Source organism: Loxodonta africana, chromosome 18, assembly GCF_030014295.1.
Source record: "Loxodonta africana isolate mLoxAfr1 chromosome 18, mLoxAfr1.hap2, whole genome shotgun sequence".
Taxonomy (NCBI): domain Eukaryota; kingdom Metazoa; phylum Chordata; class Mammalia; order Proboscidea; family Elephantidae; genus Loxodonta; species Loxodonta africana.
The window spans coordinates 14,340,661-14,367,768 of record NC_087359.1 but is presented as its reverse complement, the minus strand read 5'-3'; the positions used below and the strand labels follow the sequence as shown (position 1 = coordinate 14,367,768).

The following is a 27,108-nucleotide window of genomic DNA, read 5'->3' as shown; positions in this document are numbered from 1 at the left end:
CACCTCAGGAGGTGGCACCCAGGGAGGCGGCAGGCCCGACAGGACGATCACCCAGGAGACTCCCAGACTCAGAGCCGAATCCTACCCTCTTCAGGGGGAATCTCTCTCCTCCCAAGCCGCTGCAGCTTTTGGCCCAGGTACCTGGACAGCTCTGTGAGCTGGACATGATCTGAACTACCTGGCCCTGCTCAAGCCCCCAGCAGCAGGAGAAGGGAACCTACCCAAGGCCCCCAGAAATCCCCAGAAGGCACAGGTAATTTGCACCTGCAAGTAGCCAGCATTCCTGCATCATTGCAGCCACCCCTCCCTCAACCACACACCTGTGGCCTCGTGTTGTTGTTCGGTGCTGTTGAGTCGGTTCCGACTCACAGCGACCCTATGCACAACAGAACGGAACACTGCCTGGTCCTGCGCCATCCTTACAATCATCGTTATGCTTGAGCTCATTGTTGCAGCCACTGTGTCAGTCCACCTCGTTGAGGGTCTTCCTCTTTTCTGCTGACCCTGTACTCTGCCGAGCATGATGTCCTTCTCCAGGGACTGATCCCTCCTGACAACATGTCCAAAGTATGTAAGATGCAGTCTCCCCATCCTTGCCTCTAAGGAGCAATCTGGTCTCACTTCTTCCAAGACAGATTTGTTCGTTCTTTTGGCAGTCCACGGTATATTCAATATTCTTGGCCGACACCACAATTCAAAGGCATCAACTCTTCTTTGGTCTTCCTTATTCATTGTCCAGCTTTCACATGCATATGATGTGATTGAAAATACCACGGCTTGGGTCAGGCACACCTTAGTCTTCAGGGTGACATCTTTGCTCTTCAACACTTTGAAGAGGTCCTTTGCAGCAGATTTGCCCAATGCAATGCGTCTTTTGATTTCTTGACTGCTGCTTCCATGGCTGTTGATTGTGGATACAAGTCAGATGAAATCCTTGACAACTTCAAGTTTTTCTCTGTTTATCATGATGTTGCTCATTGGTCCAGTTGTGAGGATTTTCGTTTTCTTTATGTTGAGGCATAATCCATACTGAAGGCTGTGGTCTTTGATCTTCATTAGCAAGTGCTTCAAGTCCTCTTCATTTTCAGCAAGCAAGGTTGTGTCATCTGCATAACGCAGGTTGTTAATGAGTCTTCCTGCAATCCTGGTGCCCCGTTCTTCTTCATATAGTCCAGCTTCTCGGATTATTTGTTCAGCTACAGATTAAATAGGTATGGTGAAAGAATACAACCCTGACACACACCTTTCCTGACTTTAAACCAATCAGTATCCCCTTGTTCTGTCTGAACAACTGCCTCTTGATCTATGTAAAGGTTCCTTATGAGCACAATTAAGTGTTCTGGAATTCCCATTCTTTGCAGTGTTATCCATAGTTTGTTATGATCCACACAGTTGAATGCCTTTGCATAGTCAATAAAACACATGTAAACATCCTTCTGGTATTCTCTGCTTTCAGCCAGGATCCATCTGACATCAGCAATGATATCTGTGGTTCCACGTCCTCTTCTGAAACCGGCCTGAATTTCTGGCAGTTCCCTGTCGACATACTGCTGCAGCCGTTTTTGAATGATCTTCAGCAAAATTTTGCTTACGTCTGATATTAATGATATTGTTCTATAATTTCCACATTCGGTTGGATCACCTTTCTTGGGAATAGGCATAAATATGGATCTCTTCCAGTCAGTTGGCCAGGAAGCTGTCTTCCATATTTCTTGGCATAGATGAGTGAGCACCTCCAGCGCTGCATCTGTTTGTTGAAACATCTCAATTGATATTCCATCAATTCCTGGAGCCTTGTTTTTCACCAATGTCTTCAGAGCAGCTTGGACTTCTTCCTTCAGTACCATCGGTTCCTGATCATATGCCACCTCTTGAAATGGTTGAATCAGAGCAAGTCCACGAGAGCCAAAATATGACCTTGAGTATATCCCATCTGAATTTAGAGACTATCTCAAGAATAGATTTGACACATTGAACACTCGTGACCGAAGACCAGACGAGTTGTGGAATGACATCAAGGACATCATCCATGAAGAAAGCAAGAGGTCACTGAAAAGACAGGAAAGAAAGAAAAGACCAAGATGGATGTCAGAGGAGACTCTGAAACTTGCTCTTGAGTGTCGAGCAGCTAAAGCAAAAGGAAGAATTGATGAAGTAAAAGAACTGAACAGAAGATCTCTAAGGACGTCTAGAGGAGACAAAGTAAAGTATTATAATGACATGTGCAAAGAGCTGGAGATGGAAAACCAAAAGGGAAGAACACGCTCAGCGTTTCTCAAGCTGAAAGAACTGAAGAAAAAATTCAAGCCTCGAGTTGCAATAGTGAAGGATTCCATGGGGAAAATATTAAACGACGCAGGAAGCATCAAAAGAAGATGGAAGGAATACACAGAGTCATTACACCAAAAAGAATTAGTCGATATTCAACCATTTCAAGAGGTGGCACATGATCAGGAACCGATGGTGCTAAAGTGGCCTCATAGGAAAAGCCAAAACCAAACCTGTTGTGGTCAGTTGATTCCAACTCATAGCGACCCTATAGGGCAAAGTAGAACTGCCCTTTAGGTTTCCAAGGCTGTAATCTTTACATATGGAGCCCTGATGGGGCAGTGGCTAAGAGCTCAGCTGCTAACCAACAGGTTGGCAGTTCGAATCCACCACCCACTCCTTGAAAACCCTATGGGGCAGTTCTACTCTGTCCTATAGGGTTGCTATGAGTTGGACTCGACGGCAATCGTTTTGTTTTTAATCGTTTTGGAACCAGACTGCCACATCTTTCTCCTGTGGAGCAGCTGGTGGGTTCGAATTGCCAACTCTTATGGCTAGCAGCCAAGTGCTTAACCATTGTGCCATGAGGGCACCTCATAGGAAGTTCCCCCAAACCAGCGCCACAGCAGGAAGACACACAGGCCTGGTTTCGGATTACACCACCGGCTAATTCCATTCAAGGGGATTGTGGTGGCATTGCAGTTCAGGGAAGGGCCTCCCTTCCGGTGCAACACTGGGCAGTGTCTTTCCCGTGATAGAGGGGTCTGGGGCTGCCCTGACCTGTGCTTGCGGCTAATGGTTTGGCCAGAGTGTCTGGAAGGATGGGAGGACAGGCACCAAGGAGCTCTGGGCAGAGGTACGAGGATGGATATGTTGGGATTGTCAGGGAGGGTGAGGAGTTCTCTTTGGGAAGGTTAATTCTCTACTCCACACCATTTAATGAGTAAAGGGCTACACACAAGAGCAGGGAGGGGTCCGTGGCCATCTGCACTTTCTGTGGGCACCTGACAAGGTATAAAGGCCTTTGGTAAGTCCAGGGGGTAGCACTGAAGGGTTTCCTGCTGTTAATAAACCTTCTTATCATTTACTGCAAACCACCCCCCCACCCCGCCCTCCAGCCCGTGGCATACAGACCAGCAGTCACTACGTGGTCCTCCCTGTCAGAATGCATTCTGCATGGCGCCTCTGGGTACAACTGGTCACCCAGGTGCAAAGGTTTTGCCTCTTGTTCCTGAAACTCCGGGCTATGCTGGTTTTAGACCTGAGAGAGGAATGCTCCCACCAAGAGACACATCCATGTTCCGCTGAGTTGGAAGCTAGAGTTGAAAGCCCATCTATCCTTTGGGGTTGCACATGCCCTTGGACAAATAGGTGACGAAAGAAAGAGGAAGGTGTTGTCCGGGATGGTTGACCTGGTTGTCATGGGGTGCTGCTCAAAAGCGTAAGGAGAATGGAAGGAACTCTGGTGACGACCCAGACGGCTCCCCCAGCTACCATCTCCCTGGTTCACGCAGGGCTACAGCCTCCCTTCCTGGCAGCACCCACAGGGCTCAGAGTTCTCTGGAGAGAAGATTCTGGTGACCTTCCCAAGCCTCGCACCGTCTCTGCTGAGATGCTGGCTGAGGCAAAGGAAACATGAAACGGGTGGGAGTGGAGAGATGTCATAAATACCTGCTGTGGTCTTGTGACTAAACATTCTCTTTATTTCCGTTCTGGTTATTCCGTTACCATTAATCTAGTTTCCCTGCCCCCTTACATTCTCGTCTTTGTTTTAAAGTCACTGGTGACCATTTCGTCTCATACAGGTGATTTTTTAAAGGAGCACAATACTCATGGGTGGTATTATTTTTTGAGCCAATTTGTTATTTAGCTATGGGGTAACCTCGGGGGTAGTTTCTGTTCCAGGTTTGAAGAGTGTCTTAGCGCAACAGTCTCGGGGAGTCTTCCAGTCTCACCCAGCCCAGTAGGTCTGTTTTGTTTGTTTAGGACTTTGAGGTTCCGTTCCACATTTTTCTCCCATTCTATCAGGGTCCATCTACTGTGGCCTTGATTGTGGGTCTGTTATATATTTATGCTGTCATTTTCTTTCTTTTTTCTTTACCCACTGCCCTGCCCCCAGTAAGCTGGTGGTCAACGCTGAGATTTAGTCCATGGATTTCCAGAATGCCGAGAGGAGGAGCGGACATAGGGCAAACATGGTGGACTTGGGGCTGCGTGCAGAATCTGGGAGCGTGGGACCTCCCAGGGCCTCCCTTCAGGAAAGGGTAGAGCCGCCTTTGGTCAGGTGGGCGTGTGTGTTGGTTTCTGACCCATGAATCACAGCAGAGAGCAGGGTGCATGCTGGCATCCGCTGCTGCCTGGCTGCCCAGCATTTGGGCCTCCCTCCTTTATCCTGTTGGGTGGGCCTTTTGGCTCCCCCTTCAGAGGCCAGAAAGTTCCAGAGGCTTGTTCTCCCAGGCCCTGGCAAACGGGGTCAGGCATGTGACCTAAGCTGGGCCACACGGGTGCTACTTGACCGTGTGCCTGGGCCATGCATTACAAAGGAGCAGAGCCTGTTTAGGGCCCATGCCCCGCGGGGTGGCATCTGTGGAAGTGCTCTAACCAGCCTGTCCCCTCAGCTCCCCAAGCCCAGCCTCTCACCTTCCTTGGGATTTTGAGTCTCCCCTGCCGCCACCCCAATCTTGTTCCAGAAATCCTCTGACTGACTGAACCCCATCGTGGGGTCTTATTTGTGGTCAAGCACCCCATTGATGGGTGTCTAGATGGTTTCCAATTTTCCATTCTTATAAACAACACTGAAATGAGACTGTCTGTGCTTTGTTCCCGGGTGTTCCTGAGTGGTGCAAGTGGTGAACGTGCTCGGCTGCTAACGGAAAGGCTGGAGGTTTAAGTCCACCCAGTGTCATCTTGGAGGAAAGCCCTGGTGACCTGCTTCTGAAAATTTAGCCACCGAAAACCCTATAGAGCACAGTTCTACTCTGACACATGTGGTGTCACTGTGGGTTGGAATTGAGTCAATGGCAACTGGCTTTCGCCCCCATGCTCACACGCGAGGGTTTGTAGAGTCCCAGAACCTACTGATCCTTTTACCTGGAACACACCCCTCAGTTTTCCACTTGTCTTCTGCTCCTTGTCCTTCAGACCTAGTTGGTGCTCATTCCTTCACGGAGAACCAACATAATGCAGCTCCTCCCTGTTCCTTGACCGCTGTACCCTTAGCCTTAGTGCCATTCCCTGTCACCTCAGCCATCTGTTTACTTTTGTACTCCTGCCTCTCCCACTGGACTGTAAGCTTCTCGAGGGCAGGGACCCTGCGCATCTCTCTCACTGTACCCCAGAGCCCAGCACCCTACCGTCAGAAGACAGCACGGACTCAATAACGCTTTCTGCATGGATGCATGTACCAGGGACCACAAGGCAAGTTTAATGATCTCAGGCAAGGGAGACTGACCAGGGACCTGAGAAAAGTCAATACAACTGCGCTCAGGTCTTGCTGCCCCTCCACCTGGAGCCAGCTGGGATGCAGGAGTATTGGGGTGGGGGGGCGGGTTCTCAGCACTCGGGGAAGCACTAGTTGAAATCTTCTAGTGGTTTCTATATGCTCAGGATGGGTGCAGGCAGGAGGAGACACCTGGTGGCCGGTTGTGGAGGTGGCCATAGGGAGGAAAGAGGCCTTTGGCTGGGTGTTTCCAGGGTGTGCTTGGCCTCTCCTGGCTGCCCCATCTAGCAGACGTCTGAGGAGTTGGTAAGGTAGAAGGGGCGGATGATGGCGTAGAAGCTGTTGAAGGAGCCCGTGGGGCAGGGGAAGAAGGAAACGTTGCTGGAGCCATTGGTGCTCAGGGCACTGGGGATCGAGGCCTTCTGGCCCCTGAAGTCAGTGACAGTGGCCACGAAGCGGCCACTGCAGAGCATCAGGGCTTTGTTCTCATAGCCAATGGCTGGATCCGGGTAGTCGGACCTGGTCAGGCCCAGGGCAGGGACCTCGTCAGGGGAGCAGGAGAACCCGTAGTTCCAGCAGCTCTGGACGGTGGGGAGGTAGGACAGCGACCAGGAGAGGAACGTGGAGTGGAAGAGGAAGCTGGGGTGCTGGGGGGTCTGGAAGGACTGAAAGGGGTAGTATCTGTAGCCAGAAGGGGCTGGGGGGTAAGGAGTATAGTAGGAGTACTTGGAAAAGTAGGCATCCCTTCTGGACGTTGCCGCCAGCCGGGAGTTGTGGGGGTCCCCTGAGACGGAGGCACTCCAGGTGGGCGTCATGTAGAGCCGGGGTCGGTAGGCATCCTGGCTGAGGTTCAGGTCCTGGTGCTGGGCCAGCAGCTGAAAGGGCACCGTGTGGAACTGCAGGGCCTGCAGCATCTTCTTCTGAAAGAACGACTCATGGTCATGGAACAGGGTCACGTTAAACTGCAGCTCGAATAGGTCAGTGGGCGGCATCATGGGGAAGCGGACCCCCTCGAGCAGACCCGCCATCACCCCATGGGAGGCGTGATTCTCCTGGCCCCAGGTGTCCACTGCCTTCAGCAGGGCCAGCTCGCTGGACACGGCCAGCTCGCTCCTGGAGAGCAGCGTGTGGAGCAGGGCGACAGGCACCCTGGGCCAGGCCTCGACCTTCGTCAGCGCCTCGAAGTTCCAGGCCAGAAACTGCACGCACAGTGCCTCCAGCAGGGCATCACTGGTGGCCAGGGCGTAGGCGTGGAGGTCCAGGGTCGTCCAGAAGGAGGGGTCCTGGGGGATGACGGCGGCGAAGAGGTGCGCGCAGTAGTCCTGCAGCTGCTTGGCCCCGTGGGCAGAGGCCACCTGGTGGAAGCACTTCACGGACTTCAGGGAGACGTTAAGCCTGCGGGTGTACAAGTACCTGCCGGGGAGAGAAGTGCTGACCCCATGCAGCCCGGGGCCAGGGAGGGGCCCCTGGAGGCCTTCGGGGTCGAGGTCGTGGCTCGGACGGCCTCTCCTTTGGCCTTGGGAGCGTGTGCCGGTGGTGTTTGTGAGTGTGTGTTTATGTGTGTCCCCGTGAGTGAATGTCTGTGTGAGTATGTGAATGTACATGCGTGAATGTGTGCTGTGTGTGAATGAGTGTGTGTGGTGTGTGTGTGCGTGTGCGGTACGTGCACCAGGGGAGGATACTTATGATGGGTTGAACTGTGTCCCCCAAACAAGACTTGTGGCAGTCCTAACTCTGGTGCTGTGAGAGTGGCCTTGTTCATAAATGGTCATGAGCTAACACGCGGGCACACGGGAGGAGGTGGGCCTGACCCACTGTGACCCACGTCCTTTTAAGAAGGAAAGAGACAGACGCAGGGAGAGGCAAAAGGAAGAGGACCACGTGACGATGGAGCAGCGGCTGGAGTGATGTGTCTCTAAGTTGAGGAACGGCAAGGACTGCCGGCGGCCACCAGAAGCTGGGAGAAGCAAGGAAGGACCTCCCCTCAAGCCTCTGGAGGGAGCATGGCCCTGTCCACACCTTGATTTCCGACATCAGGGCTCCAGGACTGTGACAGAATACATTTCTGTTGGTTGAAAACACTTGGTCTGTGCTCATTTGTTGCGGCCCGGGGTACTCACGCACCCTCCAGAGAACCCCTGGGCTCTGGCAGAGGACAGCATTTCTAACCAGGCCCAGGAGGCAGGATGGGTACCTGCCTGCCAGTCCCAAGATGTCCCAGCAACGCCCACAAGAAGGGGAGGATGCTGTTCAGGGTTTATATGTGGCTGGAACAGAGCCATTGTCATCTGTCCTTAATTGCCACTTAGCGTTTTCCTGTAACTGTCCTGCTCAGCTATACGAGTTCGCAAGTTCTTTGAAGGCTTTCGTGGGGTAAGATCATGGCTACCTCCCAACAGAGGGTGCTGACAGAGGCTCAAGGGGGCTCTACCTTGGCCACTGATGCCCGGGGTGCCCTGTGCAGCCCCCCAGCTCCAGGTGTGTCACTTGCCTCATCTGAGAAGTGAGGCCAGAGAGACCTGCGTGACCTCATTGATCCTAATGTGAAGCCTCGAGCCAAGTCCTTAAAGGCCATGTGATTGCTCCTTTAAAAAGCACTTTCCTTGTGATTCCCCACTGAATGGTTCTGCCCTTGGGTTTTCTATGTTTCACATCAGCAAGGTCAGATGAGAAGAGGGGGACTGAACTTGACAATCATTTTCAGGTACTTGGAAGACTCCCGGGGTGAGAGGTGTATGAGAGATAGATCACTGTGGGGTTTTGTGTTTGTTTTGCTGTTGTCGTGTGCCGTCAAGTCAATTCCGACTTATAGCAACCCCGTAGGACAGAGTAGAACTGCCCCATAGGGTTTCCAAGGCTGTAATGAAGGTCATCACGCTTGGTAAAGTAGGGGTCAGTGAAAAAGAAGAAGAAGACCCTTGATGAGACGGATTGACACAGTGGCTGCAACAATGGGCTCAAGCACACTACGACGGTGAGGACGGTGCAGGACCAGGCAGCGTTTCATTCTCTTGTACACAGGGCTGCTATGAGTCAGAACCAACTCGCCCGCATCTAACAACAACCATCTTTATGGGAGCAGATCGCCAGGCCTTTCTCCTGCGGGGCCGCTGGGTGAGTTCACACTGCCAAGCTTTCAGTTAGCAGCCGAGCACTTAACCATTGTGCCCCGGGGCTCCTTTTGTTTTCTTTAGTGTTGCCTGTACTTTTTACAGTGCAGACAGTGTCCACCTTGCGTCTGCCCCCAGGCCGTGGGCTGTGGGCGGGGGGCTTGTGTCCTCCACTCTGTTGCTGCCGGTTGTGTGCCCCCGGCCAGTGGAAGGGCAGGTTGACGCCACGTGGGAGCAGCACTAAGGCCATTCCTGCTCTCTGAGCGTCACCAAACGTCCTCCACGTGGGCAGGGTTTTGATGGTGTTAAGTTCGTAGTCTGCAAGGCTTTTGAAAACTGCTTTAACTCATATTGAGTGTTGCCCAGGGAGATTTTTATACTGTGTTTTGTGAAAATGAGTATATTTCTGTGTGTACATGTGAGCATGTGTCTGTGTACTTTGTGTGTGCGTGTGGTGTATACGGGGTGTGGTGTATGTGTGGCATCTGTGCGTGAGTACACGTGTGTGTATATGTGGTGCTTGAGGTGTGTGGTGTATGTGTGAGTGTGGCGTGTGTGTACATGTTGTGTTCACATGTGTGGTGCATGTGTGATGTATGTGTGATGTGGTACGTGGTGTGTGTTGTGTGTGGTGTATGTGTGAGTCCACACATGGTATTTGTGTATGTGGTGTGATTGTGCATGTCTGTGGTGTGTGTGCATATGTGTATTGTGGTGTGTATGTGTGTGGTGTGTGTCTATGTGTCTGTGTGGTTTGTGTGTCTGTGTCCGTGTGGTTTGCATATGTGTGGTATGTGTCTGTATGGTGTGTATGTGTGTGTCTGTGTGGTGTGTGTGTGCATGTCTGTGTCATTGTACGTGTATGGTGTGTGTCTGTGTGGTGTGTGTCTATGTGTCTGTGTGGTGTGTGTGTGCATGTGTCTGTGTGGTATGTATGTGTGTGTGTCTGTGTGGTATATATGGGAGTGTGTGTGGTATGTGTGCGTGTCTGTGTGATGTGTATGTGTGGTGTGTCTATGGTGTGTCTGTGGTGTGTATGTGCGTGAGTCTATGTGGTATGTATGTAGGTGTGTGTGTGGTGTCTGTGGTGTGTCTGTGTAGTGTCCTTGTGGTGTGTATGTGCATGTGTCTGTGTGGTGTGTGTGTGTGTCTGGTTGTGTGTGTGTCTGTGTGGTGTGTGTCTATGTGTTGTATGTGTGTTTGTGTGGTGTGTCTGTGTGTGTGTCTGTGCGGTGTGTGTCTATGTGTTGTATGTGTGTTTGTGTGGTGTGTGTGTGTGCATGTGTCTGTGTGGTGTGTGTGTGTGTCTGTGTGGTATATATGGGAGCGTGTCTGTGTGCTGTGTGTGTGCGTGTCTGTGTGATGTGTATGTGTGGTGTGTCTGTGTGGTGTGCTTGTGCATGTCTGGTTGCGTGTGTGTGTCTGTGTAGTGTCCTTGTGGTTTATATGTGTGTGTGTCTATGTGGTGTGTATGTGCTTGTGTCTGTGTGATGTGTGAGTGTGTATGTGTGTGCGTCTGTGTGGTGTGTGTGAATGTGTATGTGTGTGTGTATGTCTGGTTGTGTGTGTGGTGTGTACGCGCGTGTGTCAGTGTGGTGTGTACACACAAAAGCACTATTGTGACTTGTACCCCCTCCCTTGGTTGTGGAAGTGCAGAGCACAGAGCCCCTGGCACCATTTGGTACTGAGTCCCCAGTTCCAGAGGGCTGCTCACCTGATAAAGTCCTCGACAAGGGGCACACACTCGGTGTCCACCTCCATGGTGACCTTGCCTTCTGACTTCCTCACCAGGCTCTGGGCCTCAGGGTTGGCAGAGAGGATCAGCGTGTGTGCGCAGATGCTAAGGGCCTCCTTCCCCCCGACCAGCACCTGGATGGACAGGTCGCAGCCCTGCTGGCTGTCAAAGATTCCACTGAGGGCCTCCGAGAGCTCACTAGAGAAGTCGAGGGTGTAGACGCCTGCGGTTTCTACCAGGGGAGGGAGAGACGTGCTGGGTCAGGGGTCAGACACTTGCTCTGAGACCTGGAAAAACACTTTCAGTCCCAAACTGCGGTGATAAACCAAAAAAACAAAAAAACCCAGCTGCCCTTGAGGCAACTCCAGCTCCCGTGACCATACGTGTGTCAGAGCAGAACTGGGCTCCACAGGGTTTTCAGTGGCTGGGTCTTTGGTAGCAGATCACCAGGCCTTTCTTCTGCAGTGCCTCTGGGTGGACTTTTGGTTAGCAGCTGAGCGCAAATCATTTGCACCACCTGGGGGCCCTTAACTGCTGTGACAGTCCCTGCCTTGTCTGCTCAGAAGGGCTCCGGGAAGACAAGGGGTCTAACTGACCTGCAGAATCTTGGTAAAGCAGAGTCTCCTCTGGAAGACAGGTGTCACTGCTGTTGGTGGCCCCAAGTCCTCCCCACCCGCCCAGCCCGTGGAACAAGCAGCGAGGCTGAGACCCTGGGTGTTGGCTCTCCCCCCGCTCCACCTGCTTGGTTAGTTTACCTGCTCCTCAAATTCAGGCCGCACCTCCAGGTGGGGGCTCAGTGGCCCCAACTTCCAGAGGCCCAGGCCCTAGCTTTTTTTTATGATAATACATGTATAACATAAAATTTTCCATTTCAACCGTTTTTAAGTGTACAATTCAGCGGCATTTGGTGCAGTCACGATGTTGCCTAACCATCACCACCATCTATTTCCGAAACTTTTCCATGAACCCAGCTCCATCCCTTAGGCAATACCTCCCCACTACCCTCCCCAGCCCTGACAACTTCTAACCTGCTTTCTGTCCTACGAATCTGCCTGTTCTAGCTGGCTCGCGTGCGTGGCATCGTACACTGTTTGTCTTTTGTGTCTGCCTTATCTCATTCAGCATCACGTGTTTAAGGTCCACCCGTGTTGTAGCATGTACCAGAACGGCAATCCTTTTTGTATGCCTGCATAACACTCATTGTATACGTATACCACATTCTGTCACCTATCTATCCTTTCTAAAAATCCAGTGAAGTGATTAACCACTCCAGATGCTACCCTTCTAAAACCAAAACCACCTTCCTGGCTGGATGGCCTCAAGTTGAAGTCCTCTGGCAATCTGATTTTGGAACCTGATTTTGACTGCCACCTCAGGGGAAACCGAGGCCCAGCCATGTCACATGAGGCCCCCCAGGGTGGTACAAGCACTTGTGATCGACCACTGCTTCCCCGCTGCCACTCACACAGCCTAACTGGGAACTAAGCCCCACCTGTTCCCTAGTGGCCCCAAACGGGTTTGAGTCAATCCCCACGTTTTAGCTTCCACAAGGGGGTCCAGCCCTATCGCTCCTCCTGCCCCAACGCTTAGGAGCTCCCAGCCTCTAGCCTGTCCTCACAGCTGTCCCTTCACACCGCATCACCCCTGCATCCCTGGCCCCACAAGCCAGCCTGTCCTGACACCCCTCCCAGTGTGAGCCCCCGACTCCATCTGCATGTGGACACATCGGCTCCTGGCAGGCCAGGAGCAGCCTGTGTAGGGTTGGCAGGGGTGCCTCCAGCCCCATGCACAGACAGCAGGAAGAAGGGGCAGCTGGCACTGAGCGAGGAAAGAGCGGCTCCCACAGCCAGGTTCAAGGACTCAAATGTACAGAGCAACTGGCATTGCTGGGGGTGTGAGGAGTGAGGAGATGGGGGTCTCCCTGTGGTCTGGGCTTGCTGGAGGTGTGAGGAGTGAGGGGCTGGGGGGCCTCCCTGTGGTCTGGGCTCTCTGGGGGTGTGAGGAGTGAGGGGCTGGAGGGGGCTTCCCCATGGTCTGGGCTTGCTGGGGGTGTGAGGAGTGAGGGTCCAGGGTTGGGGGCCGAGAGAGGTTTCCCTGTGGTCTGGGCTCGCTGGGTATATGAGGAGTGAGGGGCTGGGGTGAGGGGCCTCCCCGTGGTCTGGGCTTACTGGGGGTGTGAGGTGTAAGGGGCCGGGGGCAGGTGGAGGGTGCCGAGGGGCGCTTCCCTGTGGTCTGGGCTCACTGTGGATTGAGGAGTGAGGGGCAGGTGGGGCCAAGCAGGGGTCTCCCTGCCGGTCAGACCCCCCTGCCCTGTCACTGAGAAATGCCTAAAGCAGGCTCTGCCCTGGGCGCTGTGGAACATTTTAGAAGGCGCACTGACAAAACCACGGAGCTCGGGCCCTGAAAGCCATCACCTCAGAGATACAAAAGCCCTGTTTCAACACAGCATTCTGCCCGACAGCCAGGTTAAAGGAAGCTCTCCTGGGGCCAGCTGCCACACAGGGAGGGCATCCAGGATGCTGAGAGAACCTGTGCTGCACAGGTGTGAGGCTTGCCGGGAGGCGGCGTGCTGGGGGGCGGCCAGGAGGCGGGCAGGCCCTGTTCTGGTTCCCAGGGCTCTGGCCCCCTGCACTCAGGGGCCAGGTTTGGGGGAAGGCGCCTGCTCACTGTTGTTGCAGATCACGCCGGCATCCTCTTGGTGTCCGCAGTTGCTCTGCAGCCAGCCCTGGGACTTGCAGTCGCCCAGCGATGGCTCAGTGCCCACGCATTCCACGTCGTCCAGCATGATGGGGCCCGTTCCTGTGGGTACAGGGAGGACAGAGCCGGCTGCAGGGGGACAGAGCCTCCCGGCCAGGAGCGGGAGGCTACAAGGCTACATGGACCAAAGAAAGGACATGTTTACTGCAGAGAGAGGGAAACCACCCCTGGCGGCCTACCAGTCTATTAAAGCAGTTCTCTGTTGTTCCTGTTCCCCTTCACTGTATGCCGATATTTACAGATGTGTTTTAAAAAGAACTTCATTGGTAAAATACATATAATGCAAAATTTGCCACTTCAGCCATTTGAAAGTGTACGCTTCAGTGGCATTAACGACATTCACCAAGTGCGCAACCATCCCCACGACCTATTTCCAGAGCTTTTTTATCACCCTAAAGAGAAACTCAGCGCTTCCTCAGCGAGAACTCCCTGTTCCCCTCCCCAGCCCCTGGTAACCACTAATCGACTTCCTCTCTCTGCTTTTGTGCTTAGCGTGTTTTCAAGGCTCAGCCATGTCACTGCATGGATCAGAACCTCATTCCTTTTGAGTAATATCCATTGTATGGATGGACCACTTTGGTTCATCCTTCATCTGCTGATGGTTCTTTCCACCTTTTGGCTACTGTGGATGGTCCGCTGTGACGGACGGATTAGCCAATAAGCGAGGTATGTACAGGCTTCCTTGTGGTTACTAATCTGGAGTGCACAGTTTCACCCGTTTTCTACCACAGGTGAAACTGCGCCCTCCAGATTAGTAAGTAACCACAATTAAGCCCGTGCGCACCTTGCTTATTGGTTAATCCGCCCCTGGCCGCTCTGAAGATCCATGTACAAGTATACATGCCTTTTAACAGGTGTGATCACAGTGGCTATTCAAGTTTTGGTTTTGATTGTTACTGTAACATTAGGCCATGAACTTAGCCTTCATCCTTGTGAAGTTTAATGGCTGCTTCGTAAACATCAAACTGCTTTGTTGTTGTGTACTATCGTGTCATTTCTGACTCACAGCGACCCCATGCGACAGAGCAGAGCTGTCCCATAGGGTTTTCTAGGCTGCAATCTTTACAAAAGCTGACCATCAGGTCTTTGTCCCACGAAGCCACTGGGTGGCTTTGAACCACCGACTTTTCATTTAGCAGCCGAGTGCTTAACCGTTTACACCACCAGGGCCCCTTCAGATGTCAAATTAGCATTCCATAATTGGTGCCACTGTCCCTATTGCTGAATATTTAAATCATTTCCAATTTTTCAGAATCACAAACACGATGTTCCTCTGGGGGAAACTGTTTCATGGGGATAAATCTCCAGGCGCGGGGTTTCTGGCCAGAGGGGAAGGACGTGGCTGAGCGCTTGAACCCCGTGCCTAGGAGCCTTTGTGAGGCCAGGGCGGAAGAAGTGAGCCAGAGCCATCAAAGCCTATCCGCAGGGCTTCGGCCTCACCGAAGACGTCAGCGGATGTTCAATTAGCAGGAGGAAAGCCTGCGTGTCACTGATGTCTGCTGTGCCCTCCAAGTGGACTCGTAGGTGGGCTGCGGTCTTGGCTCTGGAGGACCCGGAAGCAGAGGCCCTACCTTGCCCGAATGCAGCATTTCTCAGAACCTGGGTGGCATTCTCGAAGCCCAGGGCGCGGCAGACCACGTGGGCATCGTCCAGGTCCCAGCCGTCATCACACACGGTCCCCCACTGGCCTCTGTAGAAGACCTCCACGCGGCCCTCATTAGCCGAGTCCCCGTTCACCAGCCTCATGGTGCCGTCCTCCAGGCCTGCAGGCTCGTAGGGGCAGAGGGGAGCAAAGATCAGACAGGATGATGGGAGGGCACCTGGCCCCACCCTAGGCCCATCTGCTGCCCACTGCTCTCGGGCCGTGTGCTTTCATGGTGGCAGCTCTGTCCACCTAGGGCTGAACTGCTGACCAGTGAGCTGGGGGTCTGGTTTTGCCACTTTGAAGTCCCCTGCCCGTCCTCGGGGGAGGTCACCCACTGGGGAGGAGCAGGAGATACTCACAGACCCCCCAACACAGAGGTAAGCTAGCCTTGTGTTTGGGGTCCCCCCTTTGTGCCCAGCACTTGGAGAAGAGGTGGCCAGGTGGCAGGAAGAGGGGCAGGGAAGGGTGCCCAGGCTGATCCTCTCTGTGGTGTCTGTAGTTGGGCCTGGAGACAGTCACACAGGGAGACTGGGAGCCCCTTCCTCTTCCTGGAGGCCCCACACCAGCATGATGGCCCACAAGAAGGGTGCCGCAGGGGTGCTGGGAGAGTATGGGGAGCCCAGGCCTCCTGCCCAGAACCCACAAGCCCCCATCACCAGGGACAACTGGGGTTTTGAGCAGGAGGGGAGACGCAGGCCACCAGCAGAATCTTTGCTGGCATTTTCTGAAGGGCGGGAGTGTAGCCTCAGATGGAGGAAGAGCTGCTTAACTGATGTTTTCTCCCGTCTTCCCAGGGGTTCAGCTCACCGTGAGTCCCTGCGACGAGCAGCCATATCCAGAGGAGCTCAGGGAGTGCCATGGCAGTACCTGGAGCCTCGATCCTATGGCAGAGGAAGACACGGTGGTGGTGGGGGGGCGGTCCTCAGAGCAGGGCCATGCCCCCTGCAGCCCTGACCTGCTGAGGCCCAGGTGCCAGGCTAGGAAGGAGCCAAGAGGCCTGCGGGTCCTGCTCCTCCAGGGCCCTCTGCAGGCAGTGAGCATGAGAGACGCAGGGAAGGTGGAGACCCAGCAGAGCCCTCACCCCAACTGAGGGCTGGTCTTCAGGCTGAGTAAGACTCAGCCAGGTGAAGAGGGGGTGCTGGAGGGTCCAGGCAGCGGGTATCTCCCAATGCTGGGCCTGTGTGTGGCTGCCACGTGGTGTTGGATGAGGAGGGCTGAGGAGGGGGTGCGGGTCTGCAGGGCCCAGATGGTGAGGGCCCGGTGAGTCTCATTAGAAACCAGGGCTGTGTACAAAGGTGACTGACCCTCGCAGGCATGCCCACGGTGACTGAGGGGACAAAGGTTCCCTGGCTGCAGCGTGCAGAGCAGGGGGCCTGTAGGGAGGCACCCCAGAAGTCCAGGCTTGAAACACTGGCAGCGAGGAGTGTGGGCTGGTGGTGTTGGGTGGGGGTGATGGAGAGGAGGGGTCGCAGTGACGGGGGGGAGGGGGCCGAATTAGGAGCCAGGACAGGGGCACAGGGCAGGGGCGGGGATCGCAAGGCACGCACAGGCTTAATTGTGCTTACTGACTAATCTGTAGTGAACAGCTTCACCTGGTTTATACCATGCCAAAGATTTGGTGAAACTCATGTGAAATTGTTCACTATAGATTAGTCTGTGAGCACAGTTAAGCCCGTGCACGCCTCGCTTACTGCAAACCAGCGCCTACTGCGCTTGCTGGCTAACCCACCCCTGGTTTGGGGAGTATGGTGAGCAGGCTCGGCATGGACATGGTGCTGCTGACCCCCTGAGGTCAGCTGGCCTACTGTCTCATGAAGCCAAGGCTTGGGGATGTGGAACCAGCAGGCCACTCAGCCAGTGGGGGCAAGGTTGGGGAGGACCAGGCTTTTGGTCTCCACGTTCTTCTCCACTCTTGATTGTTCCATCATTGGCAGCAGCCTGTCGCCCCCGGCTACATCCTAACCTGCTTCCCCACCCCACATCCTGTGCATGTGAACGGGCCGGACAGGTCACCGTCCCTCTGGCCCAGCAAGAATCATGGATGCCCCCTAGCACTGCTCTCTGCTGTCCAGCAAGCCCAGGACCAGGCCAAGGACCAGGCCACTGTGGCGCTGCTGAGCACGGAGACAAGATCAGGGCCTGGTGACCTTGGAGGCAACATGTGGCATGGATGCCTGCATTTATAAGACCCCCAGGGGGCACAGGAAGCTTTGAGGGGTGACCTGTGCCAGCCCTGCTCAAAGCACAAGCTCACAGAATCCTGACCGTGACCAAGAAACGCCTTATAGCTAACAAGCTTCTAAGCAAAGCCACTGAAACAGGCTAATGAGTAAGGCAAACCTCGATTCACTGCAGTCTTCTCAGAAGACGGCTGAAGGGCCAGGTGACTGGGCACACCAGAACAACTGGTCACCCGCCCTGCTCCTAGGATAGCCTGGACAGGAGCTCAGGGCCATGAGGAAATGGCCAATCAAGCCCTAGGTGAATGCGTGGTGGGAAGTCACCTGCCTGCAAACCAGGCAAAGGTGCGCTTCCTGCAGGCGGGTGGGTCAGGGTAGCACGCAGACTGTGAGAGGCTACCCTGCCACTGCCCCCTTGGCTGGTGCCTCGTGCAGTGAACAGTCTGCCCAACTGTATGGGGTGGCCCTGCGGATCTTCTGGGAGCAGCACCCTGCCCCTAGCCCCGGGTCTGTGTACAATGTACACAGTATGCTTGGCCCCCACTGTGTAGAGAGAAGGGTGCCCACCTGGGAGCAAGGAGAGACAGGTGCTTACCTGCCCAGGTAACTCCTGTGGCTGTCCTGGAGCCTTGTGCCTTCCTGCTGCAGGAGCCTGCTGTGGGCCTGTCCTCGGGCTCAAAAACCCTCCTGTGTGGAGCGTGGTCAGGAAATGCTTCAGAAAACTGTTCAGTTTCAATTTCTAGGAATCACATGACCTGTGTTTCTCCAGGGGTTGGCTGCCACGCAGAGTCCCTGGGGCCCCTTCCTTTTCTCAGCTCCAGTGTGGGTGCTGGGAATGGCAGCAGTCCAAGGATGGATTCTGGCTGAATTGGTAACCTGCAGCAACTCCCAGAGCCAGACAGGGATGACTATTTCGGAATTTAGACAACCTTCCAAGCTGGACCAATGTGCCAGGCACTGTGCTGGGGGAGGGAAGGAGGGGGCAGCAGCAGATGTGGTGGGGGGGCTGGGGGAGACTTTAGGGACAGACAGAGCGGGGTCCAGGCAGGCGGAATTTAAAGTCCCAAGGCCGTATCCCAGAACCAGCACCAATATCGGCTCCCCTGGGCTCTCAAAGGTTTTCCAACCTCCTGAGACCCCCAAAAGGAAGTGCTTAAGGAGGGGGAGGGGAGGGGCGGTGTGAGATGATAGCTTCAGGGAGACGGGGAGGGAGAGGGCTGGCTCAGTTCTGATAAGAAGACTGTTGAGGCCTCAAGAAAGCAGGGCCCAAAGGTGGTACCATAAGAGGCTAATCTGGCAGGGAAGCCATTCCCAAGGCGCTGCTGGAGAAAGGCTGGGTGCTGTTGGAGACACTTTTTTTTTTTTTTGCTTCTACTCCGTATCACCGAACACGGGAATGCTGACTGTAATAGCTAATATTTGACCAGTAACCAGTTGCCAAGGAGTCAACTCCTCCTCATGGCGACCACATGTGTGTCAGAGTAGAACTGTGCTCCATCAATGGCTGATGTTTTGGGAGCAGATGGCCGGGTGTGGGGGAACTCGAACCCCTAATCTTTCAGTTAACAGCTGAATGCGTTAACTGTTTGCACAACCCAGAACCAAAACCCGTTGCCATCAAGTCGATTCCGACTCACAGGGACCCTATAGGACAGAGTAGAACTGCCCCCATACGGTTTCCAAGGAGCACCTGGTGGATTTGTACTGCCGACCTTTTGGTTAGCAGCCATAGCTCTTAACCACTACACCATCGGGGTTTCCTTGCAGAACCCAGGGACTCCAGTATCTATTGAGCCAGGCTCCACTGCAAACCTTTGACCGGGATGAGTTCACTTAATCCTTCCAGCCAGTCTGGGAAGCAGCTGCTCTTCTTATCCCTGCAATAGATAAGGAAGTGGAGGCACACAGAGGTTACATACTCTGCCCCAGGTTACACAGCTGGAAGGTGAAGAAGTGCTGGGATTCAAACACACATTTTTTCTTTATTGAGACATAATTTACGTAACAATAAAATGCATGGAGTTTAAGTGTACATCCATTCAGCTTTGACAAAGCCTACAGTTGACGACCATGATCACCACTGTGATAAAGAACATTTCCATTGTCCTCAAAAGTTCTCTTCTAAAATACTTTGCGGTCAATCCCCTTCGCCAGCCCCCGCCCCTGGCGACCACTGCTCTGCTTACTGCCACTATGTCGTCCTCGTTGTTGATTCCGACTCATTACGACCCCATGTGACAAAGCAGAACTGCACTCCAGGGTTTCCTAAACTGTAATTTTGATGGGAGAATATTCCCAGGTCTTTTCTCCCGCGGAGCCCCTGGGTGGGTTCCAAACACCGATGTCACAGTTAGCAGCCAAGCGCTTAATCGTTGTGCCACCAGGGCTCCAGAATTTCATATAAATGGAACCATACAGGATGTAATCTTTTGTAGCAGAATGCTTTTGAGATTCCTCCGTGGTGCTGTGAATATCAGTAATGTGTTCATTTTTTTTGCGAAGTAGTAGTCCGTCACGTGGGTAGATCGCAGTTTGTTTAGGCATTTGTTCATTGATGGATATTTGGGTCTTTTCTATTTTTTTACTATTATGAACAAAGTTGTTATGAACAATTGGATGCAAGCCTTTGTGTGAACATGTTTTATATCTTTCCTGTAAATACCTAAGAGTCAGGTTACTGGATCATGTCAAGATAGCCAGATGCTGGGTGTGGCTCAGCTGAAACCCGTCCCTCCTGTCCACTGTACTCCAAGCACTGGGTGCGGCTCAAGCCAGTCAAAGCCAGTTTACTAGCCTACATGACAGAGGAAAAAAATGCAATTTGTCTAATTGTGCCTGGGTGCCATGATAACCTATGTTGTCCATAACGTTTGCATGTACTTCCTTGCAAGAGTCTGTATAAAATGTTCTGCCTGTCTTCGCTCAGGGAGCTTGATTTCAGGATAACCTCCTCGGTTCTTGCTTGCATGCTTGCAATAGACGCTCTTCCTTGCTCTTCACCTCGGCGTGTCTTTATTGAGAAGTCGCACCGAGCAGCACCTGCTTTGGGTAACAATATGGTAAATGTATATTTAACTTTTGAAGAAACGGCCAGACTGTTTTCCAAAGTGGCTGCAGCATCTGCCATTCCCACCAGCAGCGGGAGCGTTCCAGTGACTCCAAACCCTCACCAACACTCAGTACTTCCGGTCCTTTTCATTTTCGCCACTCTAGTGGCTATCTAGAGGAGTCTGTCTGTGGTTTTAATGACTAATGATGTTAAGCGTCTTTTCAAATGCTTATTTGTCGCTCATAGACAGTCATGTGCCACATAACGTCCATTTGGGCAACATCTGACCCCATAAACATCTGTGGTCCCATAGGTTATAACAGAGTTTAGAAATCTGGATTGGAGAACAGGACGTACCGGATTTAGGCATGTTTCACTCACAGTCACAGCAATCCTCAAGAAGAAAAAATTCTCTAAGCTGTTAAAGGATCGGACCCACTGAAAGCTACACCAGGCTAATGAAAACGCGAGACGGACCCACATCAGATACAGAGAAATTGCTAGTGACCTGGATTGGGGACCAACCCATGTCATTAGCAATCAGTGCAGGTGGAGTCTATTCTAAGTCATAGTGACTCTGTGTACGACAGAAGGAAACGCTGCCCAGTCCTGTGCCATCCTCACAATCTTTGCTGTTTTTGAGCCCATTGTGGCAGCTACTGTGTGAATCCATCTGTGGAGGGTCTTCCTCTTTTTTGTTGACCACCTACCAAGTATGATATATTTCTCTAGGGATTGGTGCCTTCTGATAACGTTACCGCAATTTCACAAGTTAGAGCCGCCTGTGGCAAATAGCCAATTCTTGAGACGGGTGAGGTGGGTAGCAAGAGGTTTATTAGATATACCGGTATATGGAGACGGGGGGGATGATCTCCTCCTAAAGTCATCTGTCTCACCAGACTACCGATCAGCTCGGGTTTTTAAGGGGAAAGGGGTCATAAGTTTTAGGGACTTGTGGAATATGCACTCTCTTTCTTCTGTTTGGTTTCAGTGATCCTATCTCAAATCTGTTGATCTTTTCCTGCCATTATCCCATCAGCTGGGCGGGGGGGGGGGGGGGGCGGTGGCTGACGCCATCCTTCTTATTTGACAGGCTTAGATCAATATCACTTGCTTTCCACAGTCTTAGAGGAAACATTGGTTAACCATTTGGTGAGCTAACAGCAGGATCTTACTTGGAGGCAGGGATGCGCTAGGGGAGGGAAAGGAGAGAAAGAAGAAAGAAGGAGAAAAAAAAATAGGCTCAGGTACTGTTCAAGATCTGGCTGAGCAGCCTGTTTCAATAACATGTCCAAAGTAAGCTGGGTGAAGTCTCGCCATCCTCACTTCTAATGAGCATTCTGGCTGTAGTTCTTCCAAGACAGATTTGTTGGTTCTTCCAGTAGCCCATGGTATAATCAATATTGTTCGCCAACACCACAATTCAAATGCATCAGTTCTTCAGTCTTCCTTATTCATTGTCCAGCTTTCGTTTGTCTATGAGGTGGTAGAAAATATCATGGCTTGGGTCAGGCACACCTCGGTCCCTAAACACAAAAGGGAATCCCTCTCAGCACATTGACCGTCACTGCTAAGGCACGAAGCTTGTTCAAGATGCTTAAAGAAAAACCAAGACCAGACTACGATAGTGGGTTTAGTGCTACCTCTGGGTGATTCAAGTGCCTCGAAGTTTTTTGCTGCATAATGTGAAAATGGTTGGTAAGCCTGTGGGTGCTGCTGCGAAGGAGGCAGAAGAATTTGTTGAAACCTTGGATAAACTAATTGCAGAGGGAGGTTATCTGCCCCAGCAAATTTTTAATATGGATAAAACCTCCTTATTCTGGAAGTGAATGCCCGAAAGGACCTTCATCCATAACATGGTGTTCGCTGAACGTCCAAATCACATAATGTCCTATTTCGCAGAACGTATCATGGACATTGTATCTTCTTTGGTGAAGTGTCTATAAATCCTGTACACATTTTTTTTGAATTGGGTTGCGTACCTTATTATTGAGTTGTATAAGTTCTTTACCCATTGCCATTGAGTTGATTCCAACTCATAGCAACTAAGTAGGACAGAGTAGAACTGCCCCATAGGGGTCCCAAGGAGTGGCTGGTGGATTCAAACTGCCACCCTCTTCATTAGCAGCCAGATGCTTAATCACGGAGCTGCAAGACCAGACAGCATTTCATTCTGTTGTACATGGGGTCGCTATGAGTCGGAACCGACTTGAAGGCACCTAACAACAACATAAGTTCTTTATATATTCTGGGTACAAGCCCTGTGGCAGATATATGATTTGCCAGTGTATTTCCCCAGTCTGTGGTTTGCCTTTTCATTTTCTTAAGTGTCTTTTGAAGGGCAAAGGTTTTGAATTTGGATGTCCTCTGGTGTCATATCTAAGAAATCTTTACCTACCCCAAGGTCACAAATATTTTCTCCTATGTCTTCTTCTAGGAGTTCTGTAGTTTTAGCTCTTACGGTTGGATCTATAATCTATTCATATTAATTTTGTGTACGTGGGGAAGAGTCACAGTCATTTGTTTCAATACAAAATAGAGTTGTTCCAGCACCACTTGTGGCAAAGACCATCCTTTCCCCACTGAATTACCTTAACACCTTCGTCAAAAATCAACTGGCCACATACATAGGAGTTTATTCCTGGACTTCGTTGAGATTAACCTGTTGCGGTTGAATCGATTCCAACTCATAGAGACCCTACAGGACAGAGTAGAACTGCCCCATAGGGTTTCCAAGGCTGTAAACATTACGGAAACAGATCGCCAGGTCTTTCTCCCATGGAGCCACTGGTGGGTTTCAACTGCTGACCTTTCAGTTAGTAGCCAAGCGCTTAACCACTAGACCAACCAACCCATTGCCATTGAGTCGATTCCGACTCATAGCCACCAGGGCTCCTCTATGCAGATTAAGTCTTGAATTCTGATAGTGTAAGTCCTTCAATTTTGGTTTTCTTTCTCAAAGTTGAGTCTCCTGATCCATGAAGATGGTGTATTGTTCTAATTTTTTGAGTCTTCTTTGATTTCTTTCACCAGCATTTTGTAGTTTAAACATGCAGACTTTGCACATATTTTGTTAGATTTATATATAGGTAGGTCAGGTGTTTTTTTTTTTGGTGTTACTGAAAATGGCAGTTTTTTAAAATTTAACTTCCACTTGTTCATTGCAACTATATAGAAATACAATTAATTTTTGTATGTGGGCCTTGAATCCTGTAACTTTGCTAAGCTGAATTTTAGTTCTACTAGTTTTTTTTAATTACTTTGACTTTTCTACGCAGCTGATCATGTAATTGTTGTTAAACACATTTTACTTCATCTTTTCCGAACTGAATGACTTTTCTTTTTCTTGCCTGTTGCACAGCTTACTCCAATAGTATGGTGAATAAAATTGACGAGAGCACTATTGTTTTTCTGGGTGTGATCATCGTACTACAGTTACCTAAGATGGCATCAGTGGAAGAAGCTACATGGAAGACACACAGAACTCTATACTGTTCTTGGAACTGCCATGTGGTCTAAAGTTATTCCAAATTAAAAAAGTATTAAAAAAAAAAAAAAAAGCAGTGAGAGCAGACATTCTTGTCTTACTCCCAGTCTTAGGGCGAGAACATTCAGTCTTTCACCAGGAAGTATGTTAGCCGTACACTTTTCAGATGCTGTTTCAGATCAAGGGAGTCCCTTCTTTTCCTGGTTTCGCTAAGAGTTTTTATCATGAAGGGGTGTTGGATTTTGTCAAATGTTTTTCTGCATCTTTTCAGATGATCAAATGTCTTTTTTCCTTTTTAGTCTGTTAATGTGGTGAATTACATCGATCAATTTTAGAATGTTGAACTAACCTTGCATTGCTGGAATAAACCAGCTTTGTCATGATGTATTTTCATTTTGATGTATTGCTGGATTCAACTTGCTGAATTTTTAAAAAAAATTTTACTGTGTTTTAGATGGAAGTTTACAGAGCAAATTAGCTTTTTATTCAAAAATTTATATACGAATTGTTTTGTGACATTGGTTGTAATCCCCGCAATGTGTCAGCACTCTCCCCCTTTCCCTTTCCACCGTAAGATCTCCTTGTCCATTCGTCCAGTTTCCTGTCCCTTCCTACCTTTCGTCTTTGCTTTTCAGGAGGTATTGCCCATTTGGTCTACATATTTAATTGAACTAAAAAGAATGTGCCTCATGTGTGTTATTGTTTGTTTTACAGGCCTATCTAATCTTTTGCTGAAAGGCAGACTTTGGGAGTGGCTTCAGTTCTGAGTTAGCAGGGTGTCTGGGGGCCATAGTCTTGGGGGTTCCTCTAGTCTGTCAGACCAGTGAGTCTGGTCCTTTTTTGCGAATTCAACTTGCTGAATTTTTGCTAAGGATTTTTGAATCTATGTTCATGAGGAATACTGGTCTGTATTTTTCTTGTAATATGTGTTGTGTTTTGGTATCAGGATAATGGTGTCCACACAAAGGGTTCTTTCATCCTCTATTTTCTGGAAGACTTGGTGTGGGCTTGGTCTTCTTCTTCTTTAACTGTCTGATAGAATTCGCCACTGAAGCCATTACCTGGATTTTTCTTTGTGTGAAGGTGTTTTATTTTTGCTCTATTTAAATCTTTCACAGTTCTATGAGGGTGTAATTATATACCATAAAATTTACCAATTCCAAGTGCACACTTAAACAGGATTAACATGGGGAAAGTAACTCACAATCTCATTTCTTTCACCCAGTTCAGAGATGATTTGGGGGTGCAGTTCCTTTTTGCTAACAAACTGCATGCCGGATACACGAGGGTTATTGCCCAGTTATTGCCCTTGTGAGTCCGCTGTATCACGACCCCCTGAACTGACCGACTTTCAGTTCCTTTATCCTCTGTGGTTATTCGTTTCCTGTTCACCCATCAGCTAGGGGCATGATGGCTTCTGCTGTCATGCTCATCACCGAGAGCACCAGTCCTACTTGTTGCTCAGTGGACACACTCTAGACCTGGTCTGCCTTGACCTCCTGCAGTATTGACAGTTGATCACTCTCCTTCTTGAAAGACTCTCTTCCATGGCTGGACTGGCCAGGTTCCCAGCAGAAAACAGATGGCACCTCCAAATTAGGACAACCTGCTGTCGTTGTTAGCTGCTGTCAGGTCAGCCCTTGACTCGTGGCAACCCCATACATGATGGAATGAAACACTTCCTGGCCCTGCACCATCCTCATGGCCAGTTGCGGATCAGAATGTTGTGCTCCATAAGATTTTCATCAACTGATTTTTGAACGTTGATTGCCAGGCCTTTCTTTCTAGTCTTAGTCTAGAAGCTCCGCTGAAAATCTGTTCAGCATCGTAGCAACACATAAGCCTCCATTGACGGATGGGTGGTGGCTGTGCATGAGGTACATTGGCCGAGAATCAAACTCGGGTAGCCGGCGTGGGAGGTGAGAATTCTACCACTGAAGCAGCACTGCTGCTAGGATCACCTAAGGAGAGTTTTATAAAGGGACTATTCAAAGCAGTGTGAGCATGGGTAGTGTGGTTCTCTGGGGAGCTAGTGCCATCCTTGGCCAGAAGCCACAAGGGGAGGGAGCAGTTAGTGGAGCCTCAACAGAGAGAGTGGGGCAGAGGGAGCTGCCCTGAGAACGCCATGAGGGAGCCCTGCAGGAGGAACTGGGGACCCCAACCTCACCCTCCTCCCTCCTTCCAGCCACCGGCTGGGACTCCCCCATGGTCAATCCAGAGAAGCTCCTAGGGTTGCCTCTGGGGACACAGGGCAGGGTGGGGAAGGAAGAGTGGAGCTGAGGGGACTGAAGGAAGCTACACTTGGCTTTAGGCCACCACGATGGCCTGTTTCCTTCCCCTCCCTGTCTGAAGGCACCGTGATGGTTGTGTGTCAACTTAGCTGGGCCAGGATTCTCAGTGGTTTGGCAGTTCTGATAGTTTGGCAGTCGTATGATGATGTAATCACTTCTGTAATGAGATCTGATATGATGTGATCACCTCCATGATGGGGTCTGCTATGAGTAGCCAGCCTCTTGATAGGGAGTTTCCTTTAGGGTGTGGCCTGCAGCCAATATAGGTGGAGTTTCTGGCAAGGCTTGGGGGCTTTTGCTTGCTCTGGGTCCTGCAGCTGGCTCCTAGGATTTGACCTAGCAGCTTACCTGCCATCTTGCCTGCGGATCGTGGGATTCGCTGGTCTCCGCAGCCTGTCTGAGCCTTGCTGTCTGACCTACCAATCTTGGGCTCACCAGCCCCTGCAGCTACGTGAGCTGGGAGAAGCCTCCAGCCTGACCCAGGGACTTGGGTATTCCAGCCTTTGTAACCATGTTAGCCATTTCCTTGATATCAATCTCTCTCTATATATATTTAATACACTTTGCTGGCTTTGCTTCTCTAGAGAACCCAGCTGAAGACAGGCACCTTTGGCATCTCCAACATGGGTAATTGAGTGCTATGTGTAGGGTAACTCTCTAAATAAGCCTTTTATATGTGTTAAGCTGTCTACTGTTCACAACAGCCCAATGAATTAGCTGCTACCATCTTCCTGTTACAGATGAGGTAATGAAGCACAGCGGTTAGGTAACTGGTCCGAGGCCACACAGCTCAGAAGCGGCAGAGCCGGGCTGGAGCTCAGCGGTGCCTCCAGAACCCACATTCCTAACCACTATGCTGTTTCTCTTACAGCATCTTGGGCAAATGCTTTAGGGACCAGGAAGGGTTTCACTGGGTGGCCACCCCCTCCCCGCCCCCGGAAAGGCTCCCCTGACCCCTGGAATGCTGAGGTGCCCATCCCAACGCTCCCACGGCACATCCAACGACCCGGGTTGAGAGCTGTCTTGTGTGCCATTTGCCTGGGCTCCCCGGGAGGGTGCATCCTCCATGAATGCTGGGGTGTGTGGACCACATACCTGTTGTTTCCCCCCTGGGGCGGCGCCTTCATGAATCACAGAGACAGGAGTG

At 51.3% G+C, this 27,108-nt stretch overlaps 1 protein-coding gene across 1 annotated transcript; it reads right to left on the bottom strand.

The window, feature by feature from the left end:
• Nucleotides 1-4,919: 4,919 nt before the first annotated feature.
• On the bottom strand, nt 4,920-17,789 carry LGALS3BP (galectin 3 binding protein). Its single transcript, XM_064270631.1, has 6 exons — nt 17,730-17,789; nt 15,762-15,835; nt 14,881-15,072; nt 13,220-13,351; nt 10,532-10,784; nt 4,920-7,120 (listed from the first exon to the last, which is right to left on the bottom strand). Exons 2-6 carry the CDS (start codon nt 15,811-15,813, stop codon nt 5,992-5,994), a joined length of 1,758 nt encoding a protein of 585 aa, XP_064126701.1. The 5' UTR covers nt 15,814-15,835; nt 17,730-17,789; the 3' UTR covers nt 4,920-5,991.
• Between the last annotated feature and the right edge of the window lie 9,319 nt (nt 17,790-27,108).

What these genes read in the sequence shown, in the direction of transcription:
- LGALS3BP (XM_064270631.1), bottom strand. Translation starts at nt 15,813, where the DNA reads ATGGCACTCCCTGAGCTCCTCTGGATATGGCTGCTCGTCGCAGGGACT. An exon ending in AAATGCTGCATTCGGGCAAG is followed by an intron (nt 13,352 to 14,880) that starts GTAGGGCCTCTG and finishes CTGTACCCACAG; the next exon opens with GAACGGGCCCCATCATGCTG. An exon ending in CGGCGTGATCTGCAACAACA is followed by an intron (nt 10,785 to 13,219) that starts GTGAGCAGGCGC and finishes CTCCCCTGGTAG; the next exon opens with AAACCGCAGGCGTCTACACC.